The sequence below is a fragment of the Carya illinoinensis genome, chromosome 15 (assembly GCF_018687715.1).
Source record: "Carya illinoinensis cultivar Pawnee chromosome 15, C.illinoinensisPawnee_v1, whole genome shotgun sequence".
Taxonomy (NCBI): Eukaryota; Viridiplantae; Streptophyta; class Magnoliopsida; order Fagales; family Juglandaceae; genus Carya; species Carya illinoinensis.
In genome coordinates this window covers 4707861-4734947 of record NC_056766.1, presented here as the reverse complement: position 1 = coordinate 4734947, position 27087 = coordinate 4707861, and the positions used below count along the sequence as shown (strand labels likewise).

Here is a 27087-nt window from a genome sequence, read left to right as displayed (position 1 = left end):
CGCCACGCTAGGAATATGGAGATCGGTTGGATCTGAAGAATCCAAGGTCGCTGGCCCCATAAATGTCGCGTGTGGCGACAACAAGAGTTTTTTAATGCTGTGGCGCGTGGATCTCACGCGTGCTTTAATAACGCGTGTCTGAAAGATTGGCGGCTGGGAAATCTTGTGGTAAAGCACGTGGCGGTCGCTAGGCTCTGGAAAGTAGCATATCGGCATTTCTCCTTACTATAGATGAAAAATTAAAAAAATTAAAAAAAAAATAGAAAAAGGGGCTGCATAGTTTCAGACTAGCCAGATAGGAGGAGGAAGAGAGGAGCCGAAGCTTCACCCCCCTTTAGAGGGAGAATATAATATTTTTTGGGTGGGTTTTGGCTTGGGAGTGAAATGCTCGAGAGAAAATGAGATTGTAAAAAATAAAAATAAAAGTCTTTGATGTAATTTTGAATATTCAGTTACTTCCTTAATTAATATTGTTAGTCCAACAAGGATAGTTATATCTCTTCCTACTCAACATGGGACATGCACGAAGAGAGATTTTTAACCATTGGCGATAAAGATTTTATCGTTCTTTTTCCAGTTGAATTATTGGTATATGTCCTACTTGAACTCTTAAAATTTCTATTGAAATTTTATAAATCTTAAAAACCATAGTCATGCTAGTCGGAGCTGACTTAGAATTTTTTTTTTAAAAAAAATAGAGACAAGAAAAGAAAAAAAGACTTCTGTTATGAGTCATTCCATAATTGAGCTCTGATCTTAAACTTTTTTTATTTGTGAGAATCATTCACATATGTAATTTCGAGTTTTATGAATGAAGTATAGTGTAAAAAAAAAAAAAAAGAAATCTAAAACAATTTATCCTTTAATTAGAAAAATCTGACAAATTGCGCCTTTAATTTCAGCTGCTGTGATTGATTTTTTTTACAAAAATAAGTGTGTCGTACAAAATTATTGACAATCAAATCAAACTGCTGTTTCGAATACGCTGTATCACTTTGTTGTGCCTCTAGCCTGTCCGAAAATCACACAAAACAATTTTAAAGTGGTTCAGCAAATTGCTTACGTCCACTGGAGCCTCTTTTATAGAATTTGTACAAGATTTATGAAAATCTACAAATTCTCAATTCTCTCACGTCCCTCTTTCTCTTTCTTTATTCTTCTCCCCACTGCTTTTGATCTCTCACCGCAGTGAGGATAATTTTTCTGCAACTGAGCTCTCTCCTATTTATAGAAGAGAGCAGCCTACAACTTACAATTTCGGTTGAGGGATTTACGGAAGAAATGGAGGTGCAGATACTGTGGGTGTCTGTGGGAGGTGCCTAATGTGCCAAGGGAGAGAACGGTGCTTCTCTATGTTTTCACACTGCAGGTGGTTTTTCAACAATCACCCCCTCCACCCAAGCGTGCCATATTAGGCTGCTTGCAAACTGATTCATTCTTCAAATGAATGCACCTCTTTCTTCGACATGAGAGATTTCCGCTATCGAATACGCTTCAATGCATCTGCAGGTACGTCTTCAAATGGATGTCCAGATGCCTCTCCAAATGCATCTTCAAATGCATTAGCATCATCTACATCTACGGAGCTTGCAAGGGATTTTCTTCAGAGGAGATTTACAAGTGCTTCACTGCACAATCTCAACCCTCTAGGATTCTTCTTTCACTCGAGTCCATGAGTCCGCACTCATGTACACCTTGAGCAAACCGAGCTTCACTCGAGCCACAACCAAGCGAACAATCTACCTGGTGCCTTTACAGCTTTCAAACCAGGCTCCATAATCCTACAATCACACTAATCTCCAACTTGGAGACTGGTTTTCAACATGCTAGCCTCTATCTCCAGCATGATCCCTCATCATCTATACAATTTTACAGCTCATGTCTTCAAGTCAGAAGACTAACTAAAGTGATGCATAACTTTAGTTCATCACGTACAGTGCCCTTAATCAACACATCTATATAGGGCAACACATCTCCTACTGCACTAGGAATCAATGGTCTCGCACGGACCTTGACACATATCAAAGAACCTGTTGCTGAGGTCTCCATCTCTGACTTGACTGACTCATCATCCTGTTGCTATCTTCAGTCGCATGTGCCCATCTTGTGTGCAGTCTCCGACTTGCATAATCTCGCTTCTTGCAAGATTTTTCTTCATATCATAGTTCACTACCTTCATTCAGCAGGATATAATTTAAGGTAGTAACCACCATGGAAGTCTAATCGTCTTGACAGTCATGCAATCATCAACTTTAGGTGTAGATATCCTTGGAACATCTGACGTTTTGTTCTCATCTCTTACACCTTTACTTCATGTCGTGGTCTAGGGAGATTTCTTCGGGTTTAGATGAGCAAAAGTAAAACTGAGTTCCTTTTACATTCACACGACTATTACCACAAGCCAAGACAAATGAATTATTCGTGACCTTCCATGTCTTTCAGAGAAAATACTACTGAATGACTATTGTCTTCAAGCTGTCTTTAACAGCATTGTGCACTGCAAGAAATGCTACGCCATGTATTTCTTCAGTCACCATATTCACAGCATCATTCACAATTTTCTCCTGATTTTAGCAGTCTCTTGTGGCCTGTCTTGCCACAATTTCTAGCGAGTCATCTGTTGTCCAGATCTTGACTTGTCTCTGTCCTTACTATCAACATTCAGGACGAACAACTCGAGATCTTGCTAGAATCTCTTCTGCGCACCTCCTCATCTAGGATAAGATCTCTTACATTGAGAAACTTCAACTTCGACTTCTTTGCAGAATTACTCATAGCCATTCTCATGACCTCCCAACCTTTTGACCACAACGTCAAATGCTATTGGGCAACAATAGTACCTTCTGCCTTTTCTGAAGTTGAACAATTTCTTCATCAGCACTTTGTTATTTGCAACTGGCTTTTCAAAGAAAGACACAATAAGATCCGATACGGTTCTCCTCTTAATAACAATATGCTCCATGAATTGTATGACTGCCAAAACCTGCTGATATAACAAGTTAATCAGCATCGTCCAATGATCAGAAGTTTGCTCCTCAAACTTAACGATCCCAACTGGCTTAAATCAAGCCCAAACGAACTGAGTCCGTCACGACTCCAACTGGCTGCGATCAAGCCCTAAACACATGAGTCCATCATGACTCCAACCGGCTGTGATCAAGCCCAAAACAAATAAGTCCATCATGACTCCGACTGGCTACGATCAAGCCCACAACTGATCTGCAACTATGAACGGTTCAGATCGAAAATATCGATGGTGAATCTCAACATTCCTACCGTACAGATGAGTCCGGAATGATCCAAATAGTTTGTCAGCACTATTTGATCATCGCAATGGAACTCCAACTGGCGTAGAACTAGCCCAAAATGATCTGCAACACGTGGACGGTTCAGATCGAAAGTACCGATGGCAAATCTCAACATTCCCAACGTACCGATGAGTCCGGAATGATCTAAATAGTTTGTCAACACTATTTAATCATCACAATGGAACTCCAACTGGTGTAGATCTAGCCCAAAATGATCTGCAACACGTGGACGGTTCAGATCGAAAGTACCGATGGCGAATCTTAACATTCCCACCGTACCGATGAGTCTGGAATGATCTAAATAGTTTGTCAACACTATTTGATCATCACAATGGAACTCCAACTGGCGTAGATCTAACCCAAAATGATCTGCAACACGTGGATGGTTCAGATCGAAAGTACCGATGGCGAATCTTAACATTCCCACCGTATCGATGAGTCCGGAATGATGCAAATAGTTTGTCAACACTATTTAATCATCACAATGGAACTCCAACTGGTGTAGATCTAGCCCAAAATGATCTGCAGCACGTGGACGGTTCAGATCGAATGTATCGATGGCGAATCTCAACATTCCCACCGTACGGATGAGTCCGGAATGATCAAAATAGTTGAAAAGCACTATTTGATCGTTGAAATCGGACTCCGAATGGCTTAGATCTAGCCCAAAAAAGATCTGAAAAACGGACGGTTCAAATCTGTCTGGCGCGTGGGATGCACGCGCCGGGGTAGGGTGTCTGGGGGGGCGTTGGCGCATGTAAAACATGCGCTACAGTAGTTGTGTGCGCGTGGGGAGCGCGTGAGGCGCGTGTCTTTCACCTGCTGAACCTCTGTGGGGGCGCGTGTCTTTCACGCATCTTCAACCTCTGGAGCGCGTGGGGGCGCGTGGGCGCGTGTGTCTCAGTCGTCTTCTTCCTGCGATGCGCGTGGGGGCGCGTGGATTACAGCAGTTGCACGCGCTGACCTTCTAGGGTCGCGTGTGAGCTCTTCCGACCTCCGTTTTCGATTCCGTTTGCGGCAACGGATTAGTCTCTACGTGAGGAACACCCTGGAGTTGTCAAAAATTGATTTTGAGCAACTTGAATTTTCAGACAGGTCGAACCAGAACTTTGATACCAATTGTTGTGCCTCTAGCTTGTCCGAAAATCACACAAAACAATTTTAAAGTGGTTCAGCAAATTGCTTACGTCCACTGGAGCCTCTTTTATAGAATTTGTACAAGATTTATGAAAATCTACAAATTCTCAATTCTCTCACGTCCCTCTTTCTCTTTCTTTATTCTTCTCCCCACTGCTTTTGATCTCTCACCGCAGTGAGGATAATTTTTCTGCAACTGAGCTCTCTCCTATTTAAAGGAGAGAGCAGCCTACAACTTACAATTTCGGTGGAGGGATTTACAGAAGAAATGGAGGTGCAGACACTGTGGGTGTCTGTGGGAGGCGCCTAATGTGCCAAGGGAGAGAACGGTGCTTCTCTCTGTTTTCACACTGCAGGTGGTTTTTCAACACACTTTTAATAAATTAGAATAAATTAAGTGCAAATTTACTAGAAGCACCACCTGCTAATTGTTGGAGGCGACGGGAGCACAAACAGAAAAGGAAAACACTAACGTTAGCAAAATATAAAAAGAAGTAGAAATGTGAAGCTAGAAACAAGGAAAGAGGAAAAAACAAAAAACAAAAAAGGAAAACGTGAAAGCTAATGGTCCAACAAGATCATATGATATCTTATTCAAAAGAAAAGTAGGAATCACCAAAATAATGTTTTTAACTTTGGATAAGTAAAAATTCTCCAATCCCGTCATTCTAAATTACAATTAGTTAGCTGTATATATCCATTTAGCAAATACCAAATAGGTGGAACAAATTACAGTACATCTCACAATATTTTTCGCATATATTTTCTTTCACACATCGATTAATGGTACGTCGATTCCAGATAAACATCAGTTTTTTACTGTCACTAAAAAGGGAGGAACAAGAAGCAGACAAATGGATAAGTCCAAGAAGAGGAAAATGGAATATATATAATTATTTAAAGTTCTCGAGAAACCTATGGCAAATGAAGGAAAAGTTGTGGGGCAGCTTATAAATCATGTGGCTGATATTATTTTTTTAAAATAATGTGGCTAATATTTTAAAATTAGCAAATAAACTAAAAAGGCGAAAGCTAATGGTCCAACAAAATATGATATCTTATTTAAAAAAAAAAGTAAGTAGGAATGACGAAAACAATGATTTTAATTTTGATAAGCAAAAGATTCCCCAATCCATGCAATCATTCTGGATTACAATTACTTAGCTATATATCCATTTAGCAAATACCAAAAAGATTAAACAAATTTAAGCAATTAATTTGTATTAAATTAGGAAACTGTTGAAAATCAACCCAAGTGTGAATTGCCCAAGTGTGAAATGGTTGTGGATTTACAGCCACCTACCCAACCATCACCCACCCACTCCACCGAATTCTGCAGCAAAGATTGACCAACATTCATCTGCACCGAAAGGAGACTCACTTGGTCAAGAAGGGTGGCAATTTGTCCCCCATGGGTTCTCCTATAAAAGGAGATGAGTTGTGAAGAGAAAATTATCCTCACAGAGGTGAGAGATCAGGCAGAGGGCGAAAAAGGGTTCTGGGGAAACCCAGAACGGAGGCCATTTGAGAGAGATAGAGAGATGTTGTGAGTGTTTATAAAATTATACAAACATATTGAAAAATTGAATTTCCGCTTCAGTGGACGTAGGCAAGTTGCCGACCCACTTAAATATTGTCTCTATCTATTGTGGGTGTGATTTCTGGGCGGCCGGAGGTGCAACAAATGGTATCAAAGCTTCGGTTCGTGCTACTCAGAAAATTACAGTTGATCAAAATCAACTTTTGATCACACCACAATGTTCCTCTCATCAAGACGGATCCGTAGCTGCAAACGGCGTCGAAAACGGATGTCGAAGGAGCCCGTACGCACCCCTGGAAGTCGGAGAGTGCGATGCACGCGCCTCAGTCGCACTGGAGGAAGAAGACGAAGTGGGATACACGCGCCACGCACCCCCACGCGCGGCTGGAGGAAGAAGACGCGTGGACCACACGGCCTCACGCGTCCCCACGCACGGCAGAGGTTGAAGACGCGTGTAAGGCACGCGTCCACGCGCCCCCACGCGCGTCGAGGGGAGAAGACGCATGCAGGGCACGCGCTCACGCGCCCCCACACGCACACAGAAGACTCTGGCGCGTGTTGTCCACGCGCCAGACGCGCCTCAGACGCCCTGCTGCGGCGCGTGTAGTACACGCGCCAGATGATCTGGACCGTCAGTTTTTTAGATCTTTGTTGGGCTAGATCTAAGCCATTCGGAGTCCGATTTCAACGATCAAATAGTGCTTTCCAACTATTTGGATCATTCCGGACTCATCCGTACGGTGGGAATGTCGGGATTCGCCATCAGTACTATCGATCTGAACTATCAAGGTGTTGCAGATCATTTTGGGCTAGATCTACGCCGGTTGGAGTTCAATTGTGATGATCAAATAGTGGTGGCAAACTATTTGGATCATTCCGGACTCATCGGTACGGTGGAAATGTTGAGATTCGCCATCGGTACATTCAATCTGAACCGTCCACGTGTTGTAGATCAGTTGTGGGCTTGATCATAGCCAGTTGGAGTTCCATCGCGATGATCAAATAGTGGTGGCAAACTATTTGGATCATTCCGGACTCATCGGTACGGTGGAAATGTTGAGATTCGCTATCGGTACATTTGATCTGAACCGTCCACATGTTGCAGATCAGTTGTGGGCTTGATCGTAGCCAGTTGGAGTCATGATGGACTCATTGGTTTTGGGCTTAATTTAAGCCAGTTGGGATCGTGAAATTTGATGGAGCAAATTTCAGATCATTGGACGATGCTGATTAACTTGTTATATCAGCAGGTTTTGGCAGTCATACAACTCATGGAGCATATTGTTATTAAGAGGAGAACCGCATCGGATCTCATTGTGGATTTCTTTGAAAAGCCAGTTGGAAATAACCAAGTGCAGATGAAGCTTTGGTGTGGTAGTGTGGATACGTACAGTCTAAGGAGGTTCTGTCTAGGAGATTGGAAATTTTAAGTGTGTCCATTGTGACCCTCCAATCTTTCCTGGGAACTGACTTAGTGAGGTACTATTCATTTCTACGGTAAACTCATTAAAGCAATGTCATGAAGAAATAGTTCAATTTCAAAAAAGGCAGAAGGTACTATTGTTGCCCAATAGCATTTGGCGTTGTGGTCAAAAGGTTGGGAGGTCATGAGAATGGCTATGAGTAATTCTGCAAAGAAGTCGAAGTTGAAGTTTCTCAATGTAAGAGATCTTATCCTGGATGAGGAGGTGCGCAGAAGAGATTCTGGCAAGATCTCGAGTTGTTGGTCCTGAATGTTGATAGTAAGGGCAGAGGCAAGTCAAGATCTGGACAACAGATGACTCGCTAGGAATTGTGGCAAGACAGGCCACAATAGACTGCTAAAATCAGGAGAAAATTGAGAATGATGCTGTGAATATGGTGACTGAAGAAATACATGGCATTGTATTTCTTGCAGTGCACAATGCTGTTAAAGACAGCTTGAAGACAGCAGTCATTCAGTAGTGTTTTCTCAAAGGCGTTGAAGGGCAAATCAATCCCTGAAGTCAACAGTGATACTAGCGACTGGTGAAATGGCTAGTACAAGGAGCAGTTTCGGCAAGTGGCTCCAAGTCAGTAAATGGAGATACTGATATTGATGCTAATGTTGTGTCTCTCTCCATGAAAAAAGAGACATGTATATCCTCATGGCATGCCGCTAATTCCCAGAGTTGCCATGATAGAGGATGTGTTAATGTTAGCAGGTCCACAAGTTTACACACAAGCATTGGTTTGGCATTAATGTAGGGTGTGTAGTGGAAATTCATGTCGATAGCTGATGAACTTCCAGGAGAGCCAAACGTGGAAGTTACACCATAGTTTTCAGCAAGGTTATTTTCGACATGGGCCGAAGTGAAATACTTGGAATTGGTTTATTCTGAGTGGATATGCTTTTATGGTGAAGCATGATAGCGGGAGCTATGAAGATCTTCATTGAGGTGGAGATTGTTGCTATTGTTGCCCAATAGCATTTGGCGTTGGAAGGTCACGAAGGATTAATTGGTTTTGGCTCGGGTTAATTGTCATGTGAATTAGATGAGAAAGTAAAAGGAACCCAGTTTTACTTTTCTAAAGAAATCTCCCTAGCCACGACATGAAGTACAGGTGTGAGAGATGAGAACAAAACGTCAGATGTTCCAGGGATATCTACACCTAAAGAACTGCCAAGACGATCAGACCTCCATGGTGGTTACTACCTTAAAATGTATCCTGCTGAATGAAGGTAGTGAACTACGGCATGAAGAAAAATCTTGCAAGATGGGAGATTATGCAAGTTGGAGACTGCACACAAGATGGGCATATGCGACTGAAGATAGCAGCAGGATGAAGGGTAAGTCACCCAGATCAGAGATGGAAACCTTAGCAACAGGTTCTCTGATATGTGTCAAGGTCCGTGCGAGACCATTGATTCCAAGTGCAGTGGGAGATGTGTTGCCCTATATATAGATGTGTTGATTAAGGGCACTGTACGTGATAAACTAAAGTTATGCATCACTTTAGTTAGTCTTCTGACTTGAAGAGATGAGCTGTGAAATTGTGTAGATAATAAGGGATCATGCTGGAGATAGAGCTCGGCATGTTGAGAACCAGTCTCCAAGTTGGAGATTGGTGTGATTGTAGGATTATGGAGCCTGGTTTGAAAGCTGTAAAGGCATCAAGCAGATTGTTCGCTCGGATGTGGCTAGAGCGAAGCTTAGTTTGCTCAAGGTGTACATGAGTGCGGACTCATGGACTCAAGCAAAAGAAAGAATCCTAGAGAGTTGAGATTGTGCAGTTAGGCACTTGTAAATCTCCTCTGAAGAAAATCCCTTACAAGCTCCGTGGGTGTAGGCGATGCTGATGCATTTGAAGATGCATTTGGAGAAGCATCTGGACATCCATTTGAAGACGTACCTGCAGATGCATATGATAGCGGATCTCTCATGGCTGACAAGCATTCCAATGAAGGAGTGAAATCATTTGAAGAATGAATCAGTTTGCAAGCAGCCTGGTATGACACACTTGGGTGGAGGGGGTGATTGTTGAAAATCAACCCAAGTGTGAATTGCCTAAGTGTGAAATGGTTGTGGATTTACAGCCACCTACCCAACCATCACCCACCCACTCCACCGAATTCTGCAGCAAAGATTGACCAACATTCATCTGCACCGAAAGGAGACTCACTTGGTCAAGAAGGGTGGCAATTTGTCCCCCATGGGTTCTCCTATAAAAGGAGATGAGTTGTGAAGAGAAAATTATCCTCACAGAGGTGAGAGATCAGGCAGAGGGCGAAAAAGGGTTCTGGGGAAACCCAGAACGAAGGCCATTTGAGAGAGATAGAGAGATGTTGTGAGTGTTTGTAAAATTGTACAAACATATTGAAAAATCGAATTTCCGCTTCAGTGGACGTAGGCAAGTTGCCGACCCACTTAAATATTGTCTCTATCTATTGTGGGTGTGATTTCTGGGCGGCCGGAGGCGCAACAGAAACTTCATGAGATCTTCATCAGCTGTATATGATCCTTAGTACATCTCAAGTTTCTGGCACTTATTCAATTAGAAGAGTAATGTTAGAGGGTGTGTAAATCTCGCAGAATCAATTTGTAAGTCTAGCTATCTAAGGAAAATGATAACCGCTCCCAACAGTAGTTGGGAGCTACCACTCATATTTTAAATTTTTTTTATTTCGTGATTAAAAAGTGTTTTAAATAATATTATACATTTTTAAAAAAATATATTTAAAAGTGTTCAAAAAATATATGTAAAAAACATAACAAAAAAAAAAAAAATCCTACTTATGCCATTGATAGCTCCCAGCTCCCAGCTTGGTGCTTGCTGCATGCATGCATGCATTGATAGCTACTTTGTAGTAGTCCACAACGATGAAATTGGGAAGAGAGGCACTTGGAGCCGGTCGGGTGTCAAGTGGATTTTTACACCAGCGAATAACAACATGCCACACATGAATTTCAATAATAAGATTAATTTAAAAGTATTTATATTTAAGTTATATTAAAAAAAAAAAATAAAATAAGATGAGATAAAATCAAATAAGATAAAAATAATTTTCAAAAAATTCTTAAATAATTTGACGCGCCGAAAAAGATCTATAGCTTAATTAAGAAGGGCCGAAAAAGAGAAAGCGGGGCAGATGAAGGAAGTGGCTAATAATTCTATTGTGCTCAAGTGGGGCAGGTGATGCATATTCATAGACCTACTATCGAGAAACCTGTTGGATTATAGGAAAAAAAAAAAGAAAAAAAAAAGAAATACTTCTTTTACGAGTCATATTTGAGCTCTCTCTAAAATTATTGTTGTACGTAAAATCTTTAATTTGCTTTGTCACTCATAAATTAATATGATGGCCTAATTTGCTTTGGATGAGATTTCTTTTGTCAGTCATAAATTATATTTGGATGAAATTATTGTTGTACGTGAAAATCTTTCACTCATGATGTGTTTCATTTTCAATGTTTTTGTTTTTTGTTTTTATTTTTTTATTTTTTCTCTCTTTTTTCACTTTATTAATACTGATATACATTTTATTTAAGGCTATATTTTTTAATTTTGATAATTTGATACATAAAGGATAAAACCATAAGAGAAATGATTTGTGCAGTCGGGAAATGCAGTCGGCGTGCAGTCGGCTGTAAAAAAAAAATTAATATAGGACCTACATGAAAAAAAAAAATTATTTTTATAGCTTTTTATAATTCATGCAGGTCCCCCTGAATATAAAATAATTTTTTTATAATTTTTTTTTATTCATTCTGTACAGCCGACTGCACGCCGACTGCGTTTCCCGACTGCGTGTAGCAAAGCCCAAACCATAAAAGTAGTGCTATGTGTTTCTTTGGGCCTATACCAAAAAAGGTAGTGTTAGTGGGAGACTTCTTGGAAAAGAAAACAAAGACTGTTTTACAAGTCATTTTATGATTGAGCTCTTTAATTTACTTTCCAAGTCATAAATTAACAAGATGATACTCATTTTTGGGCTGGATAAGATATCTCTTGTCTGAATGATCTAAGCGTGCCGCAAGAGGTGGGGTATTTATTACATCATTTGTTGCACGATATGATCTCCAAATGAAATGTCTGGTACTCGTTTTTCGTTTGAATAATTTATTTTGAATACTAACATTTCCATAAACTATTGTTGATATTATAAAAGAAAAAGAAAGATTTTTTTTTTACAAGTCATTCCAAATGATTGAGCTGAACTTAAATTAATGTTGCAGGAATCTTTTGCTTTATCTTTGGATAAGATAACTCTCGTCAGATCAACTACTTGAATTTTTTGTTTGTTATTTTGCTACTTTTGAAGACCTATTTTATAATTTGAGTTTTATTCCACCTGCATGCATGTCTTTCCTTTTACCTATTTTGGTTTTTTTTAGCCTTCTTTTTCCACACTGGAAATACTTGTTTGTATATTTTAAATAGTACTACTACAAGTTTTACACTTATATTTGACCGTCAATATTGTACACCTTGCATTTTTTTATTCATCTTAACGGTTGATGTTCAATATGAGTATTATATGTCCGTTTTTTATAATTAAAGGCTATATTTTTTTAGTTTAATAATTTGATACATAAGGATAAAACATTCCATAATGGAGTATAAATGTATTGGCTTCACCTTAATTGCTTAAATTGGTTCCACCTTCTTGGTCCTTGAGGAATGCATAGGATACTTTATATATATACTAGGCGAAAGTAACGTGCAATGCAAGTTTGCTTAGTTTATATGTAATTTTTTTGGTTAAGAATTAATTTTTTATTACTAAAGATGTAATATTTTTGGTTAATTAAATAACTAATGATGTAATGTTTATATAATTGATAGATAATGAAACATTGTGATATATTAAAAAAGAAGAGCATTAATAGAATCTATAACATGAAACTATAAATAAACATCACTCATAGTTCTATGAAAGCTGTTTGAGATCATTTTGATTCTAACATGACGATCCAGCATTTTCTTCATCTTCCACCGCTTCAATAGAGAGGACATTAAATTGCCTATATTTTTTCTCCTTCAGTTTCTCTGGATCTGCATAGACTTGAATCTTCCAAATTTTTTTTGATAATTTCTCCGCAATGCGTTTAACATACAGTGGATTTTCCTACAAAATGAATTTTGAATAGCTTTACATAATTAATAAAAAAAACCCATTTTTTTGTAATTAATTCATTATAACAAAACTCAACTTTTGAAGAAAAATTAAAGAGATACCTCTCCAGCACGTTCCATCAATTCAACTGCTGAACAACCAAGTGCCTGTTCTGCTACTTCACCAAACATAGTAGCAGCTAACTTTCCAGTGTTATCGTCTAGTTCAACATATGCCCTAGCACTTTAAATGCGTTGAATATACTAATTTCAATTTGAATAGTGTTAAATTATGAATTAAATCAGACATAAATTTTAAATTAAAATTGTAAGATTCGTACCGTGGTTTGCAGACCCCTTGGTTTTTGCAATACATATAAACGAAGCTTTCATTGTATTTATATCCAGTTCCTTTATTACAGCCAATGCATGACATGTAATAAAAAACTTGGGTGATGTCAATAACATTTACCGCCTTTATCCAGAATTTTGCTTTCTGCATTAAATTATAATCAATTTTTAGAATGAATGTTTGTGTAAATATTTTAATTTATTACTAATAAAATAATATTTACTGCCATGGGTTGTAAACCCTTAATCAACCCTGCAATATCACAATTCTTCACAATTTCCCGAATACCAACAGATGACAGTGGTGCAGATGGGTAGGTCAAGGATCTTGCAATAATACTTCTAATTATCAAATCGTTACTCTCCGCCCTTAAAATTCAGAAAAGAATAATAATGTAAGGAAATGAAATATACATGTAAATTACATAAATCACATAAATAACTCTAATAAAAATGCATTAATATGTAATTGTTAATTTTCAAGAATTACCATTGCTTCATTGCAGCTGCCTCAGGAAGAAGAGGATTGATTATAAAGGTACTTGATGGACGTGATGATAGAGACAATCCTTTGATGAAATTGACATCAATATTAGTGCTAGTATATACGATATGGAAAAATATCTAAGCTGTTTTATTATTATAAATACCGTTATATGATCCAACAGATATTTTTGTTCCAAGTATTATCGGCTTATCTTCAATAATATCTGATATTTTCTGACATTCGTCTTGGACAAATCGACCCCACATAGTCAAACATATGGGGTTCAAGCTACAAAATTGAAATAATTAAAAGAGTTAATAAAATATTCCTAAATTAATATTGGAATTCAATTTTAAAAGAGATGAGAAGTTATAAGAATTTTTTACCTTTCATCAATAACATATATCTCCTGGATCGTTGTTGGTCCAGATGCTGTCGTTATCTCTTTAGTTGGCTTAATTTTGATTGCGACAGCTAAAATATCTAAATATTTGAATATGAAATGTTAATTTATTGATAATTAATTTATAATAAAATTTAAATTAAATTACCTATTTCTCCAATCAACCCTCTATAAGCCTCCAAGTCCTTGAATGGGATGATCTCATATTTCGGTGCATCTATTTGCTCTTCGTTCTGTGGAACATCTTCTATTATTGTTTTTGAGTTCAGGGTCCATTGATATTGATATTCTCCAATTTTGTATTTTGGATCTACTGGTTTGAAATATGCATCGATGATATAATAGGACTGTAAAATTTTTAAAGTGTTCTCCCGGGGGTTAATATCAGTTCCAAACATTGTCGCCTGCACTCGATTTCCCTGAACCAATAATAAAAATAATTGTGATTAGTAGTGTATTATATAAAATTATGAGGATTATTTTACTATACTAATTATTTTAAATAATTTTTGTATTTTTTTAAACAAAAAATGTCGTAAAAAGATAAATAAATAAATTTAATGTAATTGATATTTTTTAATAATAATATAGAATACAAGAACCTCTAATTTGAAAGGATATTGAAAATTGGAAACATAATATATGCTAACAAATATCATACCTCTTTATCAATTAATATCAAATTTTGGTACTTCACTGCTATGCGTTGGCTTATTCGTTTAGGTGACTTTTCCGCAACGATCATCTTAATCTTCCAGTTTTTTGTTTTCGGAGTGATATCCTTTATTGATGTATACACCGTCCACATTTTTTCCCTTTTCATATACAAAAATATCAGATGTATAAGTATAACAGATCTTAATTTAAATTCATAAATTACTAAAATAAATGACGAAGACATTTAAATAAATGACTGAATATTAGACATATAGAGAAGAATATTATAATACACAATAAATCGAAACTATACAATTAAATCTAGTTACCTGTATAACATTAATTCAAACATGATAATGTAAGTAATTCTGTAAACACAATATTTTTTGTGCAGTTCTTTTCACGTTGTTCAGTGGACACTGGTCGTATTAGAATCCTCACTGCAGATGATGTCTTTGCCCTCGATAAAGCTACATATAATTGACCATGTGAAAAAACTGGCTGAGGTAAATAAATCCCAACACAATCTAATGTCTGTCCTTGTGACTTATTTATAGTCATTACGAAACTCAATCTTATAGGAAATTGAGTTCGTTTGAATGGAAAACCACTATTTTCATCAACATTTGGTAAAAATGGTATCCTTGGAATGAACACTCTTTTTCCGATATGGTGTCCAACTGCAATTTCTGCATCTATGACATTTTGATCAAAAGCCCGACAAATCAAACGGGTTCCGTTGCATAGCCCTTCTGAAGGATTAATGTTTCTAAGTAGCATGATGGGACAGTTTTTCTTGAGTAATAATTCATGAGGCGGAAGTCCGTTTGGGGTTAGAGTATTCAAGAAATCTTCCATAACTGATTGTTCAGATGCATCTATTGTCTCATCAAAACTGTAATATCGCTGAATTTCACCCGGGAGCCTATGAATCAACAATGCGCTTATTTCGTCAACATAACTGTTCTTCGGTGTTAATATTGCCCGATTCATCATAGTTGAAATATTCATTGAATATTCATGAATATTGTGGAAAACATCTTCTATCAAATGATCTAAAGAAGTGCTGTCATCATAATAGGGAATAAGCATCCTATTTGGAATCTTTATGGTTTCATCAACTGTGTTTGGCGGCATTCCGTTTCCAACTTCTAACACATAATCTGAAAAAACTGGATCAAGTCTTGCTCGCATATTTTCAGTTAATCGGAACTTGGTCAATGTAGGCCACAAATAGGAATAAACCAAACTGGAATTAACCTGTTGTTGTCTTGTTCCTTTACGAACCACAGGTAAAACCTGTCGAAAATCTCCACCGAAAACAACAACCTTTGCACCGAATGTTACATCTGAATCATTGATGTCTCGTACCATCTTATCCAATGCTTCTATGTGTTGTTTTCTTGTCATTGGAGCCTCGTCCCAAATTATTAATTTTGCTGCACGTAGTAGGTTTGCCAGTGCACTTTGTTTGCTGACACAGCACGTGTTTCTTTCGTCAGTATCAAGTGGAAGCTTAAAACGTGAGTGTGCTGTTCGACCTCCCGGAAGAATAGATGCAGCAACGCCTGATGAAGCAGTTGCAAGTGCTACTAATTTTCTTGATCGTACTGTTGCGAGAAGTGCTCTGTCCCACCTGGGCCATCTACAAAGAATGCAACATTTTGGTTTGCAAATACTTTTTCCAGCACTGTGTTATAGACATGTTGTTGTTCACTATTAAGAAATTGTGATGCAGCAATATCTTCTTCTGGAATTTCAACAGCCAATTCATCATCGATTTCTCTAGATTGAAATTCTTCTTCATCGAAGCAAATGTTGTCATCAAGAAGATGGTAGGAATTAATGTCTTTCCCCATTGATTCAATTGTAAAAGAGATTGACCTCAATACTTGGGTTCTTACATTTGATATAGAATCTTCTGTTGATTTGAAATCAGCTGACATATCTTGCTCAAAACGTTCCCAAAGCTCCCTCGGATTGGTTGGATTACAATAAACCAATATTGTTGCAAATAACCGTCTCAAACTGGATGGCACTTGATATAAAGATGCTTCCTGTAAACAATCTTCTAAGCTACTGTCTCTCTGTAGCAACCCATGCATTGTTGCTGCCTCGCGAAATGTTGGAGCCACAACACCATCAACTGTCTTGAGATCGTCAAACGACAAAGGTCCTCTTACATGGTTTAGCAATATCCGCAGATAATACCTTTCGCCTTCAAATGGATTTGCTGTAACAATACGGCCTATAATAGTTTTCTTTTTCCGAGGAGTCCAATCTTTGTTTTGTTGGTTCCAAACATAATATTCTGGAAATTCTTTATACAGTAATCTCTTTGCATTCTCGTCTACTCGATTTAATGCAAAAAATTCTGTTAACATCGATTTTCTAGAACGATCTAAGTTGACAACATTGATTAGATCATCATTTGCTCGGAAAGTCATTGGGTGTTGATCCTCCAGATGTAAATGTAAACTATACACTGCTGGGTACATCTCATTAATAATAAAGCCATATATTCTCCACATAGCTTCGGGGGGAGCAATCCATCGGGCCGATTGGAATTGTTGGATTTCATCAACTTGTTGATTGTTTTGTTCAGAAATCAAGTTGAAAGCAACACGATCATGTCCTTTATAAATGTATTTATAAAGATATTTGACTGCTTTTATCGTAGAACAAATCTCGACATTAATGTGACAGTCGAATGTTGCAAGCAGATATGGATTATATGGAACAACCCAACGATTATCTAAATTTTGACTTCTGACTTTGACAGTTACTCCATTGTTTGAACGCCTATATATTGGGAAGCAATCATTTCCAACGGTTGTAGCAGATGCGTAATTTTTTGGATAATTACTTTTGCAACAACCATTTTTCTTCATGCAAACATTTGTTGGGTTTAACACTCCACATGGCCCATGCATCATATGCTTTACAACAGCGTTATGCAAGTGCAAGTTTGTATTTTTATCAGGTATCTCTGCTGATACGATCTCGTCAAAAGATTCAGGCGCATAGACCTTCCAATCCTTCTGTAAGATAATTAAAAAATGCGCATGTGGAAGACCTCTCTTTTGATGCTCAATAACGTAGACATATGCTAAGACTTGACCAAATATTTTCCTCTTGAATAATTGATCCTTTAATTCTTCTAGTTTTGCACGAAAGACTCGAGCAACCAAATCAGGTCGATTCTGACTCTCCTCATGCAGATGTAGTTCATTTGTAATTTCTTTCCAATTTGGATTGTATGTCATTGTTAAGAAAATGTCTGGTTTGCCATAACGCTGAACTAAAGCCATTGCTTCCATATATCTTTTTCTCATGTCTCTTGGACCTCCAATAAATGATGAAGGTAGTATAATTCGTTTTCCAACATTAGAAGCGTTTGTTTCCCCAAGCGTAATTGTATCAACAATACCTTGATATAACTCTGATCGAATATGTTGTTGCTTCTTCCTAAAATAATCTAATCTTGACGTCTCGATCTTAACATACATATCTACTACAAATTGTTGCAATAGTCGACCAGAAAGTAGCAAAATTGATCTGACATTTTCTCTGATTTGTAATTTGTAGCAATAATATTCACGGCATGAAACAACTGGATCCTTCCTTTTTCTGTTTGACGCTACAAAAGTTGAATGTGAATGAAACGTTACTAAGTTAGAAGTACATACTAAATGAAATTTTTGAATATTAATACTGCAATCTAACCTCGTTGTTCTTTTGCAAGTAATTCTTCTGCAGTCACTGATTGTTGAGGATTTATTGATCCGTTTGTTTCGTTATATGTAGATCTCCTTCCTCTACTAATCCTTTCAATCCCTTGATGCCAACCAACATCGCCAAATGGAAATAACAATGGATATTGCAATGGATCATAACACCCAAAATAGTACTGAACTATATGACTTCCACCAGAATGGTTAAAGACAAAAATGTCACGTCCTCTTAGTTGATCTTCATCATCATTTTCTACCCATATCGCTGCAACTTGTGAAGATGTGGGGGCATTGAATACACGTTGATCTAGGCCAGCATCTGATCTTATATGAATTATTTGATTTTCCAAATCTGGCAAATCACCAAGAGAGCGGAAAAAAATAGAATACGGATTGATGCGAAGAATATCAATGAGTTGAGTGACAATTGATGGATCCATTCTATTTGAATCAGAAATGCGATTTTCTAATTCATGTTCTGTATCATAGAAATACAACTGGAGATAAGAAGGATGACGATTTGAAGGAACCAAATCGTTGATATAGTGATAGATCTGTCCTTGAGTTCTAAAAGTATAGATTCCTCTATTTCTCCTGCAAAGATCTTTATCAAACTTCACTCCAAAGGATGTAAAAGCGAACTTGTTATTATAAGTTCGAATGTATGTCCTAAAATGTGTAGATTCATCTGTGTTGGAGGTAAACAATGCATAAAGCTGATCAGGAACATCATTTGTGGCTAAAGAAATTGTTCCATCAGCACAGCAAAAGCCAGTTGTTTCATGGTGGAATCGCTTTGCTTTACAATGTATGCAGCTGGGGACTAATGGCAGAGAATATGCTTCAAATGGCAGTACCTTCAACAATTGTCTAAATCCGACGGAACCGTGATGCGATTGACCTATTTGGTTAAAAAATGAAAATAAGGCAACAGACACAAGCTCGTAATATTATTTAAATTATTTGAGTAAGGACATTACTGGTATAGTAGCAAGATTCGATGACTAAATTAAAAGAACCAACTGATTTTATATTTGTTTCTTACCCCTACAAGGTGTCAGCATATTTGTATCGTAGCTCGACTCCTCTTGAACAACATGTGGATCCTATTTGTATAATATATTTCAAAATCTTAGAGGAAAAGAATAGAATGATGGTTGAATAAGAAATATCGAAAAATGATTAGAGGAGAACCTGCGGGATAAAGAGTTGATTAGAAGATTCGAAGACATTGTTTATGGATGAATTTGTCTCTGAATTAATGACACAGACTTCAACATCAGGAATAACGCATACTTGACGAGACGAATCCTCTTCAACGATATCAATATGAACATCAGAATTTCGCTTTCTCTTTGATACTCTTTGAACAAGACTAAAGTCTTGAATGTTGTCTGTATATTGGATATCATTGTTTGAATATCGAGCAATCGACGTAGTCGTTTGATCACCAATAGATGTATCGAAATCATTTATACGAATCGAGTTCCTTTTGGATGCTTTTTGTTTAGCATATCTTTCTCTTTGTTTTCTACGGATCTCTTCCTTTTTCTCTTCTGGTAAATCTCTATACAAGATTCTTTTTGCAGGTTCTTTTCCATGATCTTCAAAAAATAGTTTACAAACTTAAATTTTACATAAATTTATATTTTTTTTTGTAAATTTTTTTTAAAAAATTATTTACAGAATCTTACCACTTCTCATTATATTAATGAAGGAAGTGATTGTTTCAACCGTTGGATATTGTTCTACACAAACAAGATGAAAGAAATGAATAACAATTATTTCCTACACTCAATTAAATAAATAATCAAATGATAAAATATTATGAAATTTGAATCTAACAAAAGCATATTTCAATATCACATACAAAAAATATTTTAGAAGCTATTTGTCAAACTCAATTCCCTATTCTAAGTAATTATCAACTATTTCTCTACTAATTATTTTAAAATATTTCTCTACTGATTTTTTATTTTGATGTTATGAATTTTTAGTTTTTTATCGTTAATTTTTAGAGAAAAAGGGATGATTTGAGTCTTGAGAAAATAAATCAATTAATGGGGCATATGATTTGAATCAATTGGTTTTTTATTATACCTAAATCATTTAAATTTACACAATTTTTAAATTTTTAATTACTATCTTTTCAAATTTTGTATCTTTCAATTTATATAAATTAAGTGTTTGGATTTATATATTAGTGTGTCATCAATGGATATATATGAACTTAGCTAAATAATAATAATAATAATAATAATAATAATAATAAAGCTAGATGTGCATCAATAGATATTAATGAAGGAAATGATTGTTTCAACTGTTATATACAGTTCTACATAAGCAGCATGAACGAAATAAATAACAATTATTTCCTACACTCAATTAAATAAATAATCAAATGATAAAATACAATGAAATTGGAATCTAACAAAAGCATATTTTAATATCACATACAAAAAATGTTTAAGAACAATCACACAATATTTTCACAATATTTAACTATATCTAACATTAGTTTAATATTATTATTAGTTCAAATTAATTTATTTATTGTTTAAAGTTTATTTTTATTTATTCTTGTATTTCCCAATTGGGATCATGCATCTTTGGGGTAGTTTGGGTCAATTCGGTAAAGATTTTGTCAAAAAATTCCTAGTAAGAACCAATTAAAAATTATATAATAAAAGCTTATACCTATCATTTTTATACTATTCACCATACATCATTTTTATTATTTTTTTCTCTTGTCAAATATATAGTATATGGGTAAAAAGTAGAATATATTAATTAATTTAGAAAGAATAAAATTAAAAAAATAATATGACTTTTTCTTCCGATGAGAGACCCCCCTTATATTAAAAGTTAATCCTAACAAAGGCACATGAAAAAAATACCCACCTAGTATACTCACTCATATATTTTATTTTTATTTTTATGTTTTATTTTTGTTGTCAATCGTTAAATTGTGGTACTTGTAGTGTGAAAAGAAAACATAAGCACGTGGTGTAGTACTGTAATAGGGACAGTGGAAGAGGAGCTGGATGGGCTATTGTTTGTGGAACAATGAAGAAGAAAATGCCGTTTCAATCTTTCAATTTTTGGATGCACCTACCGATTTGGTTGATAGGGGAAATAAAAAACCGAATTTACTCACATCTTCATCAAAAATACTATAAATTAAAAGTATTTATAGTATTTATTTTAAAAAAATTATACATAAAAACTTTACACCACACGTATACTTGACTATACATATTATTATATATAGACGATCGATGAGAACATCATCATTTCCAGAAAAAGACAATCCGGACTGTCCAAACTTTAAAGAACCAGAGTTCCAAATGATTTAACATTTTTTTCATGGTGATAATATCGATCATATCATGATCGATGATATGTCTAGATGGAGATCCACTTTCTAATAAATTAATAATTGCATGCCGCCACCTATCCGGATCCAAAGTCCATATACATAAAGTTAAACAAGAATCATGATGAATAAATAAAAAGTAGCAACTGACAACCACATGAAATTTATTAACAAACACCATATATATGCGTGTGTGTGTCTTTTTTCGTTATTAATTTTTTAAAAGAAAAAGATAAGGAGAGAGGAAAAAGAGAAGAAATTAACTTGGGGAAGAAGTCAGTTTTATATAACACTGAAGCCAAAACCACTATTTTCTCCCGTCTCCCAGCTCTTTGATTCCTCTGCATCGGTGCGAGCTCATCTTTTCATCGCTTAGGGATTTCGCTAATATCTGAGATATGGATCTTAACAAACTCTATCTAAATGCCCCTCATTCCATGGGCACGACCATCATCTGCGTCACTTACAACGGAGGAGTTGTTCTCGGAGCCGACTCTCGGACCAGCACTGGTATTTTTACTCTATCTGCCTAATTGTTTTTAATATTTTATGTTTTCTTCATTATCTATTTGGTTGCTATGATACACAAATAAGTTTTTGTTGTTTTTCTCCGAGAAGCTAACCCTAGGTTTGCTGCTTGTGTTTGTCGATTAATTCATTATTAGTATATGTTAGTATTCAATCAGTTTGGGTAAATTTTTACCGTCAAATAGAAGTTTGGAATTTTGTCTCTCCGGATCAGTATTATTCTTTCTCCTAGTGGCTTCCGATTTTTTTTTGGGGAGGGTGGGGGGTGGACTTTGGGGTTTATAAATTTAATGGATTAAGGATTGTGGCGCATCTAGCGAAAGGCAAGGAAAGTGCTACTGCTTTATGTGCTTCTTTGTTTGCTCTATCCATCAGCTGGACATAGTCAAACAATATCTCGGTGGACACTATTTTGGTCACAAATGTTAAGCGTTTAAAGCATTATTATGGGTCTTCTCCCATGTAAGTTTTACATGTATGCCTTTTTCAGGCTGCAAAGGGGTGGTACTGCGGTTTAACGTTGGCTGGGTAGGGGTTATCAGCAAGGGGAAAAGAATCTCAAGCTCACCAAGAGAGGTGGTTCCTTTCTCTTTGCCAGGAGCTACATGACGAATGAAAGGGGTTTGAGTTCATAGAGAAAGCTCGGGAAGACGAGAGAGAGAGATTTGTGTGAAGTGAAATTAATATGGGGAAAATATCCCTACCACAACATCATGATCACAAATCCTTCAAAATACTAAAATACCCTCCTTCAAACCGATGCAAATATAAAGAATCCAAAGGCCACCTTGACGTAGGCTGGCACCCTTGAAAATGGACTCTCTGACCTTTGTTAGGGAACAATTGTAAGTCTAATATTTTAGACCTATTGGTAGATAAGCTTAAAATTGATGGTCTGATCTGTACATACGCACCATATTGCTGCTGCATAGCTAATTGAAATAATTTTTCCTCATGCATTAATTCATATTTATCAGATACACCTACCCTTTTAGAAAACAACTATACATACGTACACTTAAATCTTTTTTTTTTCTTCGCATCGTATGTACACTTAAATCTTTGTATATATATATGCATATATGATATTTTAAATAATAAAAGCTGGCAGGGTAGAGCAATTTGTTTGGTACATATAGTTAATCCCAATAATAAAATTTTTATTCTAATTAGATGATTAAATAATTTAATTCTTAAAAAATTATTTTAAAAAATTATGAAACACCAGCTTCATTGACATGTGTTGAGGATGAGCTCAGCGAGAGGGTGAAATGGTGGCAAGTGGCAAGTCAGTTTGGTGAGTTATGTATGTACTACTAATCCTATCCTTTCTAGTTTTCTTTTGAGTAAAACTAAATAGGTGTAAAGTTATAAACTTGTCATTTTCAAGGTGCTTTACAGCTTGCATGATGGTGATATCTTGGCAGGGATATTTTTTGTTCAAATCAGTTTTACGCCCACAAAAACTTCTCTCATTGTCTAATTCTGATTTCACTTCCTATATGCATATATGATATTTATAATAATAAAAGCTGGCAGGGCAGAGCAATTTGTTTGGTACATATAGTTAATCCCAATAATAAAATTTTTATTCTAATTAGATGATTAAATAATTTAATTCTTAAAAAATTATTTTAAAAAATTATGAAACACCAGCTTCTTTGACATGTGTTGAGGATGAGCTCAGCGAGAGGGTGAAATGGTGGCAAGTGGCAAGTCAGTTTGGCCAGTCCTGTATGTACTACTAATCCTATCTTTTTTAGTTATCTTTTGAGTAAAACTATTTTAGTTATCTTTTGAGTAAAACTAAATAGGTGTAAAGTTATAAATTTGTTGTTTTCAAGGTGCTTTACAGCTTGCATGATGGTGATATCTTGGCAGGAATACTTTTTTTCAAATCAGTTTTACGCCCACAAAAACTTCTCTCCTTGTCTAATCCTGATTTCCCTTCCTCTCTCTCCCCACCTCTCTTTCGATCTCTCTCTCTCTCTCTCTCTCTCTCTCTCTCTCTCTCTCTCTCTCAAACAACTTCATCTTCCGTCTAGATCTATTTCTTTCTCCCTATATTTCAATGATCTCGATGGTAGACTGTATTTCTTTCTCTAAACCCATTTTCAGCCCTCTTTTTTTCATCTTGAGAAGGAGTTAAGAAGCAAGTCAAAAACCTTAACTTATTTTACACCTCTTTCTTTCTCTCCCGCTTAGAAGCTCTCTGTTTTTTATTTTTTATTTTGCAAATAACATCTGATCTATATGTGTTCATTTAGATCTTTTAGTTTTCATTTTATTTTTTAGATCCTAGAGTTTAACACATGTTAAACATGGGTTTGCATGTTTTGAGTTTTGTCTTTGGGTTTTTTTTTTTCACATTTTTTGTTCGATCGACTGGATGTTTTTTTGGTTCTCATTTCATTTTTTTTAAAGTAGATGCTTTTTTTTGGTCGTTTGATGGGTTTTTTTTTTTTTTTTACCGTGAAGCCCTTTGTTAATGGTGGAACATCTTGTATGCTCACTACATGCGTCATCCAACCCATTGATATGATCAAGGTGCGTCATGTTCTGTATAGATCAGTTTCCATGTTTTTATTCTCTATTTTTACTAACATCCATCAGAAAGTTATGATCTTTTTGTTTGTAAATTGGATTCTCTTACGGGGTTTCAGATCTATGATTCAATGGTCTTTTTCCCTAGAATTTTTCCTCTCTCTTCAGTGGTGTTGTACGTTTAAATGTGTTATAGATTTGTGATTTTGTTTGTTTGTTTGTGTGGATTTGTGTAGGTGAGGATTCAATTGGGTTAGGGATCAGCAGCCCAAGTGGCGAGGACCATGCTTAAGGAGGAGGGCTTTGGTGCCTTTTACAAGGTTTGGATCTATAAACCCATAAAAATCTACACTTTCTACTTGCAGGAAAAAAAAAAAAGATTAAATTTGCCATTATTTGAATTGTTGATGTAGTTTTATAAAGACAAATTCTTTTTTTTCTACATCTGGTTCTGTACAATATTGGATTCAAATTGTGCCAGATGCATCTATTCCATTTAATCAAGCTTGTGTAGTAATGTACAGTTTTGTTTCCTTCCTGTTGGCAAGCAATTGATGTTTTAGTGGTCTGCCCATTGGAATTGATGTTTTAGTGGTCAGTTTCATTACATCATAAAACTTAGAGATTATTAAAAGGCAGTAATCTAGTAACATAAAACTTACAGATTGATGTAATCCATAGATAGATTATATATAATATAAACACAGAAAAGGCAGTAAAACTGACCTTTTTAACGTACCTTCAAACCTTTGCACCACTGCACTATTTCACTGCACCTGATTTGATAGTAATATGAAATATGAAAAAACATATGAAATATGAATTCCATGATTTCATGGTATCAGTTAGTTCATTTCTTAGAAAAATGAAAAAACATATGTAATGCATGGATAAACTTATATTATAAACACACAAAAGAAAGTTACTCACTTTTCAATCTTCCTTCAAACCAAGGAAACCGTAGCACCAATGCACTGAAAGTAGTAGAAGGGATCAGTCACTTTTTAAATGTTAGCACCATTGCACTGAAAGTAATAGAAGGGTTTTCTTAAACCCCTTTCAATGGCTGTTGGGTTCCTACGAAATGTCTTGGTATTCAAACTTTGAATATGACTGCTGCACTGCTTGGCCATTCGGCTGCCTCATCAAGTGATTGAAATTTACTATTTTCTCCCTGCCTACACACATAGACATAAAAGATAACTTATCACAAATTATAAGTTATACTGTATATTATAAAAACTTATTATAAATTTATATTACATTTGATTAAAATCTGCCTCCACAGATTTTAAACTTATATTTTCTCTCTGGTTGCAGCTTCCATTCCAATGCAATAGCTGGCACACGTATAGAAGGGAAAAAATAAGAAGAAATGGGACTGTAGTCTTTCAAAATTGTAACTTATTATAATGTTTTGTCATTATAATTTATAGGAAAAGACAATAGTATCCCTGCCTAATTAATTTGGCACTATTTTTCTTCAAAAATTTGAGTTATTATATTAATGGAATTCAAACAGACAACACATTTGGTCACTAACTGGATATAATTATAATTTGGCACTGTTTTCCTTCAAGATTCTAAATTAACGGTGTGACGCCCCCAAATCCCCACGCCCGAACACGGGGAAATCGAGACGTCCGGATAGTGACAACCCGGGTCACCATCCCATCGACGGGTGACAAGTGTGTGCAAAGGCAACAAATGTGCACGAAAGAACACGCAGCGGATAACGAAAGTCATTACTAAGTACCAAAATTTTCTTAACGTAATACAAGCTGTTTAAAACGTACATAGATAAAATATTACAAAAACAAAAATACAGCTTTAAACAAATATAACACATAGCATCAGCAACCCGGCGGAGCCTCCTCCTCGGGCTCAGCCTCCTCCTCTTCGTCCTCTAACTCTGCACCAAAAGCTACGGAACCAAAAATGGTACCACAGGTAAGTAAAACCCAAATACTACCAGATAATAACACATATAGAACTCAAACAATATGCATGAACCATGCCCAATGCACAAAACCCAAAGACACAGTTTTCCACACACGCCAAAAACCCATTTGGCCTAAAAACACATCTTTTCCGGAAAACACGCCAAAGTCACATTTTATCCGTATGCACCATGACCTCCCCTAGGGGTCATCCGCACACCCTGGCTCTAGTGCCACACCGCAGAGTACCACCACGCATGTGACACCTAAGGAGCGATGCCCAGTTCCGTGCCCCGCACGTTCGTAGCCAAGCATCCTCTAGCCCTCACCAGCGAAGGGCCACGGAGTCGGTGCGTAGAGCGATGCCCGGTTCCGCGCCCGACGTGTTCGTAGCCAAGCAACCCCTAGCCCCCGCTCCCGTCGTCTAGCGACAACTCAGAGGACAACACTCAGTTTATTCCGCTCCCGAGTGACCAGAGGAGCTCCACCGGGATAATACCCCATCC

At 36.5% G+C, this 27087-nt stretch overlaps 2 protein-coding genes and 1 long non-coding RNA gene across 5 annotated transcripts; 1 reads left to right on the top strand and 2 right to left on the bottom strand.

The window, feature by feature from the left end:
• Nucleotides 1-14798: 14798 nt before the first annotated feature.
• LOC122296159 (ATP-dependent DNA helicase PIF1-like) lies at nucleotides 14799-15869 on the bottom strand. Its single transcript, XM_043105607.1, has one exon. The coding sequence runs from the start codon at nucleotides 15867-15869 to the stop codon at nucleotides 14799-14801; it is 1071 nt and encodes a 356-aa protein (XP_042961541.1).
• Nucleotides 15870-16051: 182 nt separating this feature from the next.
• Nucleotides 16052-19897, bottom strand: LOC122296158. The gene is made up of 5 exons (XM_043105606.1): nucleotides 19888-19897; nucleotides 19388-19797; nucleotides 19239-19299; nucleotides 18186-19094; nucleotides 16052-18099 (listed from the first exon to the last, which is right to left on the bottom strand). Exons 1-5 carry the CDS (start codon nucleotides 19895-19897, stop codon nucleotides 16052-16054), a joined length of 3438 nt encoding a protein of 1145 aa, XP_042961540.1.
• Nucleotides 19898-21767: 1870 nt separating this feature from the next.
• LOC122297723 lies at nucleotides 21768-26183 on the top strand. Of its 3 annotated transcripts, none has more exons than XR_006238863.1 (6): nucleotides 21769-22079; nucleotides 22588-22942; nucleotides 23326-23831; nucleotides 24576-24644; nucleotides 24878-24961; nucleotides 25962-26183. It is a non-coding gene; the product is annotated as an uncharacterized LOC122297723 (long non-coding RNA). The 3 variants fall into 3 exon arrangements; XR_006238862.1 differs by having other exon boundaries at nucleotides 22588-23403; nucleotides 23754-23831; XR_006238861.1 differs by having other exon boundaries at nucleotides 21768-22079; nucleotides 22588-23831.
• Nucleotides 26184-27087: the final 904 nt, after the last annotated feature.